Below are 10,644 nucleotides of genomic sequence, written 5' to 3' on the forward strand. Positions count from 1 at the left end.
ACTGTGAAAATGGCACCCGATAATTATAACCTAATAGGCATCATTTTTACTAAACCTTATATACATCACAGATTATAGGTACATATGTTTTGTATTCATCTGAGAAATAAATCTTTTAAGAAAAGTTCACATCCAGCAAACTCACTGATTTATGGTAGTGGACCGCGAAAACCCTTGGCTTGCAAAGATGACAAACTCACATTGATTCATGGTAATTTTATGCATACATAATTTTTTAGAATTTCAAGGTGCATTTCATCTTTAAAATCTCTTATGTTTCCAAACCAAGCTGGCCGTTGCCGGCGAATAGTAATTCTTGGATCCGCCCGGTGGAAATTTGCCGCGATACATAAATCAACCAACATTTGCCAAAAAAAATATAATCAAACATATGTTCATACTTATAATAGATCACTTATATCTGGAACTTCTAGCATATTCTCCTTTTTACAAAATTTAATTTTTATTTTTGACGAATCAAAATTGCATACGTTTTCGTTATTTTTGTCCGAGACTACTATATGGCGTCCTCCTTACTGTAAACGTCAAATCTTTCGAGACCAAAAACAACAAATCTTGCTATTTTGTTTCAGGGATATATGAAATGCATTTTAGACAGCTTCTGTAAAACATGAAGTATTTGTTCGTTTACCACATATGTTACAGTGTCTGTGGAACACTGTTAACTTATGCATTCAACCCCTTCATGGATCAGGATCTTCATTCAATTGATTGGGTTGGCTCTAGCGAACTCGATAAAGTAGTGGTAAGCATACATTTTAGTTGAAAGATTTTGAGTTGCTTCACGGTCTGTCTTTAAATTGATATTTTATTGAAATGCATGTGGTAGTCATTATACACGTACTGTTCAAGTCGTTTAATGTAAGTTAATACAATCTTTGATCTACCTGGAAGATCAAAGGTAATAAGCAAAAGCCGGTAGATGTTTTTTTTTTTTTTTTAATAACAGAAGACACTTAGAAAGGCGATGTTGGTCATGTTGATCCCCTGCGGCTAGCTTCAAACTCTCAAACTCATATCACACCTATTCTCTTTTGAGAAGTGGACAGGCATAGCCTACAATGGCTACATCCACTTCTCTTCGCAAGCCTTCATATTTTGATTCTGGAAAATGTGTAAATGTCGGAACCAAAGACGGTTTACGCTTCGACCCATGTTTCGACTCCAGTTTCCATGAATTTTCGTAACAGACCTACTATTTCTACATTTTAAACATTATTGCATCCATATATCAGAAAAAATCAACACTAACCCGCTGTCATATCATTTTCTCAACTTCTACATTCCGGGTTTAAATTATGGGATCACTCGCTATAGGTAGTTTAAAAAGTAGAAAATTTAGAGTCGGAAAAAACGAAAGATATTATTCTGATTGTAGACTTTAGATTAAAGGTATTTTTCTTATAATTTACAGAGGAATATAGAACGATTTTACAATTTAAGACAAATTAACAAAATGCATACGACAAAATAAGTAACTGTCACATAAAACAACGAAAACTCTTTATTTCAATCTTTCTTGTATGCTATATTTATCAATGTTCATTTTAATGTTTAAAAACAGATGAAGAGCAAAATTTGTTACCATAAGAGATGGTTAAAAAGGGAAGAAATACCACTTTGTAATTTTGTGACTCAGTATTTGTTTGTACATTGTAAGATTAAGTTGATTAAGTTACGTTTTCAACATTATTGTATTAAATAGGTTTCCAATTTTATCCGAAACATAAACATTTAATCTGCGCTGACCTAGATAAACAATGTGATACACAAAATTTAAACCCAGGATGTAGAAGTTGCGAAAATGATTTGACAGCGGGTTAGTGTTGATTTTTTGTGATATATGGATGCAATAATGTTTAAAATGTAGAAATAGTAGGTCTGTTACGAAAATTCAGGGAAACTGGTTTCGAAACATGAGTCGAAGCGTAAACCATCTTTGGTTCCGACATTTACACGTTTTCCAGAATCAAAATATGAGGGCTTGCGAAGAGAAGTGGATGTAGGCTATGCCTGACCACTTCTCAAAAGAGAATAATATCACACCTAGCAGCCATTTTGAGCATGTTGGGACCAATCTGCCAAATTGGATAAATAGCCGGTTTGGGATAAATTGCCCCAAATGGGAGACCATTTCTCGACAATACATTGTTACGTCATTTTATCAACACATAAAATTATACATGAAAAATGATGTAAAAATGTCGAGAAATGGTACTTGGTGAGAATTATTAGCACACCAGTATAAATTATTTTGTCAAAAATGTGTCCAATCTGCATTAAAATAGATGAATTGTAACAACTTTTGGTTAACAAGTTTTTTGCAACCCTATTGTTACAGAGATTTATCTAGCTCTCAGTATATCCAAACCTTCTTGGGGATCAATCTGACAAACTATAGGCTTATAGATAAAAAGTTGTTACATTTGATGTGATTTAATGCGGATTTATTTAAAAAAATAACCAAATCAAAAATTTAATTTGTTTTTATTTCCTGCACTTCATAATAATAATATTGACAATTTGTACATTTTTTTTTATTAAAGCCAGGAGACAATGTAATTGTGATGAAAACAGTGTCTAATGAAAAGTACACGTGTGTTTTACCAGAGAATCCGGATTCAAGAGATGAGGTGTGTAAAAAACATCTATTTTATTTTAAAGTATAGAACATATCATCGTCGGATACCCACGGGTGATCGCATCTTTTACTTACTGATAAGTAAAAGACGCGATCACCCGTGGGTATCTGACGATGAGTACATATGTCCATTGTTGCATGCATCAGAATTCATGTGAAGCCAGGGTGAACCCCAGATCATGTAATCATCAATGCATGTATCACCCAATTTTAAACTTGGAAAAAGAAATTTAATTGATCATTAAAAATTTGACCATTTCTAAATTGGATTACTGGTTCAAACAGCGAGGGAGAATTAAGCGAAAATATAATGATTTGCTGAGAGGGGTGAATGGTGATGAATCTTGTATCAAGTACTGTGTACAAAACTTAATCCCTTTTCCTTCACATACAGGAATTGAGAAGAAAGTATGAAGGGCCTAGTCCAGATGCATTGATGGACAAATTGTTCCAACAAAACTCCTGTTCATATCGGGTAAAATCTTCTATTACTTGATTACAATTAAAATCTGTTTTATTAAATGCTATTTTGATGAAAAATGTTGTAAACAGTAAATAATGCATATTGACGTCCTGCGTATAATTCATGTCTTAATCAAATAACGATTTTCACATCCAATGAATTTACCTTCTGTAATCAGTTTTTGGATTTTAAACCATGTTGTATTACTGGTACATGTTTTTTTGTACATGTACTAGTGAATAAATATCTTCTTGGCTTGTTCATATTTGAAACTGCATTATACTATCAATATAGAATAATATTGAAATTTAAACTTTTAAACTTGGTAGACTATTTTTTCTGTTAATTGGCATTTCTCATGTATTTTTATATACAGCCATATGGCTCATTGGGATATAGCCATTAGACATTTCTCCATTTTTAATGAGTAGGGCAAAATCAAAACTTAAGTGAAATAGATGTCATTTAACATAAATTCTTGATCTTTTCCTTTGAAACATTGATATTACATGTATATATTTCAATTTTTTTAGCCACAGAAGCACACTATAAACATGCTAAATATCATAGCCAAATACTGTATGTCATAGGACTTTCAATATCCAAAAATAAGCAATTGTTGTTTCTTTACTAGATTGAGAGCTACTGGACATATGAGCTATGCCATGGAAGGTATTTAAGGCAGTATCATGAAGAGAAAGAAATGAGTGCTGTAAGTTCAAGCATATAAAGATACATCTTGATTGAAGGGAATATACATGTATGATAGAAAAGCCTCATTAAAAAAAAAAACCCATAAAAAAGCTACACCCTTTGGGAAAGTATGTTTGATTCAAATTTGTATCTCATGTGTATAACTTGAATTGTAATGTATTTAAACAAGGATAAATGACAACTGAAAACTGGGAGTAATATTGACTGTATATTTGACAGTATCAATTTCTTATTACCTAATATATTTACCTTTATTTTTTTGGCTTTATTTTACTTTTGGGTTTTTTTTTTTAGAAAAAGCCAAAAGGACAAGAATATTATCTTGGCTATTTTGGACAATTTAAGCCTACAAAAGGACAAGGTAAAATTATTTTTGAATTTGCTACTAATTTAGGAAATGTCAATTTTATAATAACCAAGAACTATGGTACCTTATTTTAATACCCCTGCAAACGTAGTGTGGGGGGGGGGGGGTATATGGGAATCACCTTGTCCGTCCCTCCGTCTGTCTGCAAAATTTGTGTCCGGTCCATATCTTTCTTATGGAGAAACATTGGAAGTTCTTACTTCACGCAAAGATTGCTTATGACCAAAGGGTGTGTCATGACCTTGAACCAAAGTCATTTGGGCAAGGTCAAGGTCACTGGCAGAAAAAGTGCACAATTTGTGTCCGCTCAATATCTTTCTTATGGAGAAACATTGGAAGTTCTTACTTCACACAAAGATTGCTTATGACCAAAGGGTGTGTCATGACCTTGAACCAAAGTCATTTGGGCAAGGTCAAGGTCACTGGCAGAAAAGTGCAAAATCTGTGTCCGCTCAATATCTTTCTTATGGAGAAACATTGGAAGTTCTTACTTCACACAAAGATTGCTATGACCTAAGAGTGTGTCATAACCTTGACTCAAGGTCATTCTGGCAAGGTCAAGTTAACTCGCAGAAAAGGTGCAAAATTTGTGTCTGGTTCATATCTTTCTTATGGAGAAACAATGGAAGTTCTTACTTTACACAAAGATTGCTTCTGACCTAAGGGTGTGTCATGACCTTGACCCAAGGTCATTTGGGCAAGGTCAAGGTCATTGGCAGAAAAAATGCAAAATTCGAGTCATGTTTATCAACATAAGGATGCAAATGTCCTCATGCATTAACAGTTAACTTGAAATAAAATGGAATTTAAAGAATAGAAATTGGTTTGTGTACTCATTTTAGCATTAACAGTTTTAAAAAATAGAGCAGTTGTTATTTATAGAAAATGGACGGTGAAATAGATTCATCAAATATTTTCTATAATAGAAAAAATACATGAGTTATCAGAATACATGATTTTTTTTTAGCGGGGGGTATCAATTATGAGCTTGCTCACAGTACCTCTAGTTCATTTTAAAAAAGCATGTTATTTTCTAAATTTTAGTTCATAGATTTCAGTATAAATAATGTACATGTACACAGAGACATAAATAACATAGATTGGCAACTCCGCCATTAGTGTGTTCTACTTTAAGAACTACATATTAGTAAATAAATATATTGTTTATAAGACAAGTTCATGAAAATATAATACTATGAATTTTTTGCTAATAGGATTTAATAAGAAAGATATACTGATTTAAACTGGGAAAATTTAAAAAAGGGACGGCAGGATTTGGCGAGATTTCAATCAGTTGCCAATCTCTGTTATTTATGTCTCTGATGTACCTCAGTTATAATGGGTTGACTAATTACCGGTAAACAGTTTTAAACATGTACATGTAATATCTGCATTTGTCCCCTAGATTTAATGAAGGAGTTGGAGGAAAAATTGAAACCTCAGGAAGTAAGACATTTTGAATTTAAAAAACTTATAATGAAATAAGAAAATTTTAGAAGTGCACATAAATTGATAAAAAGGATTTTCCATGTGTTTAAAAATAAAATAACTTGACTATGGCCCTATTCAATTATTTTAGATCAAAAGTAAACGGATAGATGATATTGAGTTGCCCTACTATGAAGTAAACATGACCCAAGGAACAGAGTGTGACCTGAATAAGCAACCCCGACAAGTCCGAATTCTGTACATCTGTCAGCCTGACGGGCGTGGGGAAATATACGAGCTGAAAGAAACGTCAACCTGTGAATATGAAGTGTTGGTGCTAACATCTGTATTGTGTGAAAATCCAAAGTTCAAGTAAGTGTACCTTTTTTTTTTATCTTGCTTAATTTGAGAATTCTTTTATATTCATGCTTTTTCTTATTTTATAAAATCCTGAACCTCAATTAAATTTTTAAAACATCAGAAATTGATTGGGGTTGTTTTTTTCATGTTTAAAGAAAAATTAAATGTGTAACAATAAGAAATTTGCTTAATTAAAATGCCCTCATTTTGAAAAAACCAAAAAAACCAACTTTGTTTGTAGACCAAAGAATCCTCCTGTCTCTAAAATAGCTTGTCATGCTATGGATGGCTCACCTGCTCGGCCGAGGGATCTAGACAGTGACTTCCAAAAACACCCTTATGCCAAATCTTACACTGTAAGTGATCCATAATCTTCAAAAGCCAGCATGATACACATCATCTTTAAGTCAAAGGTTTTTTAAAGACACTGTTTAGGGAACATAGTGTTTTGAAACCCATGGCTAGCAAATATGGATACACATCAATATAGACCTATACATCCCTCATAATTTGCAGCTGATCAGCTCTAGTTTTGAGGAGATATTTTTTATTCAGGTAAAAATATCACAGACTGCCATGACTATATTCATAAATGTGATAAGATACTGTCATGGTCATGAATTTGATTAACAGGTAAAAATAAATCTAAATGAGGACATTGCAGAAGAAGAAGAGGAAGAAGAAGAAGAGGAGGAGGAGGCCGTTCCAAAAATCCCGCCCACAAGGAAAGAGCCTCCTCCTCCAAAACCAGTGGACACCACCCTGTCTTCCACTACAGACAACCAGGTGCTAAGGGACTTCTTGTCAGGGGACCACTGCCTGCAAGGAGTAAGTGATTACCGTGCTAACTGTGGGTTTTAAACTGGGTTTTCCAAAGGAAAAATCCTGTTATTGAAATGTTGAAAATGGCAAGCAATTGGGCGGACGGGCAGGCGGTTGCCAAAAGGGTACACTTATTGTACAGATAACTCCTCCTACAGTTTCAAGTTAGGAAGTTATTGTTTTGTATATCAGTTGTTCATATATCAGAGATGTTCATATTTGATTTTTGATAATCTATGGGGAAAAAACAGCTATTGAAGTTAGTCATTTTTTTGCATAACATTGCATATAGGGTACCATAATTGAACGGATAACTCCTCCTACAGTTTCAAGTTAGGAAGTTATTGTTTTGTATATCAGTTGTTCATATATTAGAGATGTGCATATTACTTGAATTTAAATATTTGATAATTAATGAAAAAAATACCACCTGTTGAACTTTGTTATTTTTTGGCAAAATATTGCATATACCGGTAGTGTACCCCATTTCTCTGAATAGGTAGTATTCATCAATTCAGGGTTGACAAATGGATTATGGATACTGTTCATTCAAACGAAAAGCTGGTTTGCTGTCACACTGACAGCTTTTCTCTTGTTTCTCTTATATATTGATTAAGGACATTTATATACCTGGTATATGGGTAGCCAAGGAAGAGATTTTAATCCCTTTACAGTTATTTGAAATAATTTATAGCTGAAATTTATAAAGGGGTATCCATTTTTAAATTTCAGCTATAAATAATTTCAAGTTTAAAGCATTTTACTAGAAATGACATAGATACATGTACATCAGATACAATGTATTTGAAAAGGAGATAATTTTCAAAAGTTAAATTTTTTTTACAATGTGTCCAGTTTTCTTTGCTGCAAATCAAAGCTACATGTATATCTACATGTATAAATATCTGTTGTTTCTCTTTAGGGAACAGGTTGGTGGAAACATGAGTTTTGTTTTGGAAAGTATGCAAGACAGTTTCATGATGTAAGTTTTGAATTAACAATTTAATGTGCACATTTTAATGTATTCATTTTTAGCTCAAAGGATCAAGTGAGCTTTTCTGATAAAGATTTGTCCCTTGTCTGTCGTTGTTGTTGTCATTGTTAAAAACTCTGCACATTTTCATCTTCGTCTCCAGAACCACTTGGCTGATTTCAAATAAACTTGGCATAAAGCATCACTAAGTGAATGGGATTCAAGTTTGTTCAAATAAAGGGCCGCACCCTCTTTAAATGGGAAATGATTTAGAATTATTGAAAAATTGTTGTTATTTTAAATTTTTTTTCTCAAAAAACTATTTGGCAATGAAAACTCAAATTGGTGTTGAAGCATTCTCAGGTAGTGTAGAATAAGTTTGTTCAAATCATGTTCCCCCCGGGCAGGGTGGGGCCACAATGGGGGGGGGGGATGAAGTTTTACATTGTAATATATGGAGAAAATCTTTTTAAAATCTTCTTAAAAAACCATTTGGCTAGAAAATTTGTGTGGAAGCATTCTCAGGTAGTGTAGAATAAGTTTGTTCAAATCATGGTCCTGGGAGTTTCAAAACATGGTTCCTTGGGGTAGGGTTGGGCCACAATGAGGGAATGTAAAATTTATACACATGAAGATATAGAGAAAAATCTTTATAAAATCTTCTCGATTACCAATCGGCCCAAAAAACTGAAACTTCTGTAAAAGCACAGTGCACATCTAAGTTTGATCAAACCATCATTCCCTGGATAAAAGTTGGACCATGAGGGGAGGGGGTGGGTGGGGGTTAAATAGGAATAGAGGAAGATCTCACAAATACTGAAACAACAAAAGGGGCTTGGTATTTACCATAAAGACATGTGGATAAAAAATGGCAGATTTTTAAAACTTTTTATGCAAGATCTACTGTACTTTATATAAAAGACTGATTTTATTCTTTACAATATAGGTGGGGTATTTTATCAAACCTGAATTTTGCAAAATAAAATGTAGTTTTGTTTAAATCAAGATAAATGAAGTCTATAACGGCTATTTTTTTTTAAACAGGATCCAGAGGGGAGAACAGTTATTTACCTTGGACAATGGAATGAGAAGAATCATTTAGAATGGGTGTCAAAAAATCCTTCAAAGATGCCTAAAGAAAAAGGCAAAAGGAAGTAAGGAACTTTTCAAATCTTCCGGCTTCATAAAAATACATATAGATATCTGTCCTACAGATACATTTATATGTGTATTTATTCTTTGGTTATCAAAGTTGTCTCTAAAAATTGAAGTAGAAGGGAGAAATAAAAAAGTAGAAGGGGTTCTGGGGGTCTAGCTTATAGCTAGATTGTGTTTGAAATGCAATAATAGCCGGGTAATAACGTCACTTTGGGTGGGGAAATTCCCCGCCTCCCGGGTCTTAGAGACAACCCTGGGTTATATTGACTATAATTAAGAAATAATGCTTGTTTTACAAGGATTGTATAGGTCTGTATAATACCAGAAAGATGTTTTCAGTACTAAATTTTAAATGTGCTGATACATGGTGTAATTTACTTCACAACTAGATCCCTATCTTTTCTGTATACTGATGGTGACCAGTGTGAGCTCACAGGGAAAAGACGAATAGCAGAAGTTAGATTAAAGTAAGTGGTCTTCTCTCTACAATATTATAATCATTCAATTATTGTCTTTTCTTTACAATATTATAATCATTCAATTATTGTCTTTTCTTTACAATATGTTAATCATTCAATTATTGTCTTTTCTTTACAATATGTTAATCATTCAATTATTGTCTTTTCTTTACAATATGTTAATCATTCAATTATTGTCTTTTCTTTACAATATGTTAATTATTCAATTATTGTCTTTTCTTTACAATATGTTAATCATTCAATTATTGTCTTCTCTCTACAATTTGATAATCATTCAATTATTGAAATCCTCTCTCTTTAAAATTATTTCATTAATTTGAAAATATACTATTTACTTGTACTTTTAAAGAACATTGAAGATTTTAAAAAATAATGTTTGTAAAATGTTATTTCTGTTATAATTTGATAATATTTTAAGAACATGCACTAGTAAGATAAGAAATTTTATTACGAGGATTTTCTTTTTTCAGATGTGTAGAAAATAATGCATCACCACATTCTGTATCTATATATCTCATTGAGCCTAAAACATGTGAATACATCATGGGAGTAAGTCAAATTTGTTTTATAAATAGAGTGCAATTTAGAACAAATCACTAGTAGTTTTTTTTGTTTTGAAGAATGAAAATATCAGAATTCAGCAGACTGTGAAACTGCAAACTTACATTTTCATTCTATTTCTATTTCCAGATCGAGTCGCCATTATTTTGTTCAATTTTAGACAGAGCTGATGAATATGGTATTATAAAGGACACAAAAGTTTGATAAGAACTTTGGAAAGAAATGAAATCCAGGAAGTCTTTCATGTGATACATGTGACTGTGTGTAAATGGTGGGTTGTCATGATTGCGGACTATTTGTTTTATCCTACTCACATAATGTTTCGAAGCTTCTGAGTAACGGTACTCTCTTTACATGGTTTATAGCTTTTATGATCGTGGGCGTAAACGAATGCTGTAATATTGAGATGTGTTAAGTTGTATGCAGCTTTCCTGTCAATACAGTCATTTGCAATGGACAAACAGAGGGTCGGTCATTTTTTTTACCTCTTTCATTGCAAGTCATAGCAAAGACAAATGAGCATATAGAAGCAAGGTTGGTCACACTTTATTTTAAAATGTCTAGTTCATTAAAGTATCGGTATACTGTAAGTTTTATTTGTAGTCAATGTACAAAAAGACAGGGAATTTAATTTGATGGTAAATAAGATATTCTGTT

At 32.7% G+C, this 10,644-nt stretch overlaps 1 protein-coding gene across 1 annotated transcript; it reads left to right on the forward strand.

The window, feature by feature from the left end:
• Window positions 1-515: 515 nt before the first annotated feature.
• LOC105341763 (endoplasmic reticulum lectin 1) lies at window positions 516-10,315 on the forward strand. Its single transcript, XM_011448453.4, has 14 exons — window positions 516-766; window positions 2,568-2,654; window positions 3,057-3,137; window positions 3,760-3,837; window positions 4,134-4,200; window positions 5,612-5,652; window positions 5,786-6,006; window positions 6,236-6,350; window positions 6,628-6,822; window positions 7,739-7,798; window positions 8,834-8,943; window positions 9,337-9,414; window positions 9,897-9,975; window positions 10,117-10,315. Exons 1-14 carry the CDS (start codon window positions 632-634, stop codon window positions 10,189-10,191), a joined length of 1,422 nt encoding a protein of 473 aa, XP_011446755.3. The 5' UTR covers window positions 516-631; the 3' UTR covers window positions 10,192-10,315.
• The last annotated feature ends 329 nt before the right edge of the window (window positions 10,316-10,644 follow it).

The sequence above is a fragment of the Magallana gigas genome, chromosome 6 (genome assembly GCF_963853765.1).
Source record: "Magallana gigas chromosome 6, xbMagGiga1.1, whole genome shotgun sequence".
NCBI lineage: Eukaryota > Metazoa > Mollusca > Bivalvia > Ostreida > Ostreidae > Magallana > Magallana gigas.

Coding starts and splice junctions, on each gene's coding strand:
- LOC105341763 (XM_011448453.4), top strand. CDS start 632: ATGAAGTATTTGTTCGTTTACCACATATGTTACAGTGTCTGTGGAACA. Junction 767..2,567: donor GCGAACTCGATAAAGTAGTG/GTAAGCATACAT, acceptor TTTTTATTAAAG/CCAGGAGACAATGTAATTGT. Junction 6,007..6,235: donor TGTGAAAATCCAAAGTTCAA/GTAAGTGTACCT, acceptor CTTTGTTTGTAG/ACCAAAGAATCCTCCTGTCT.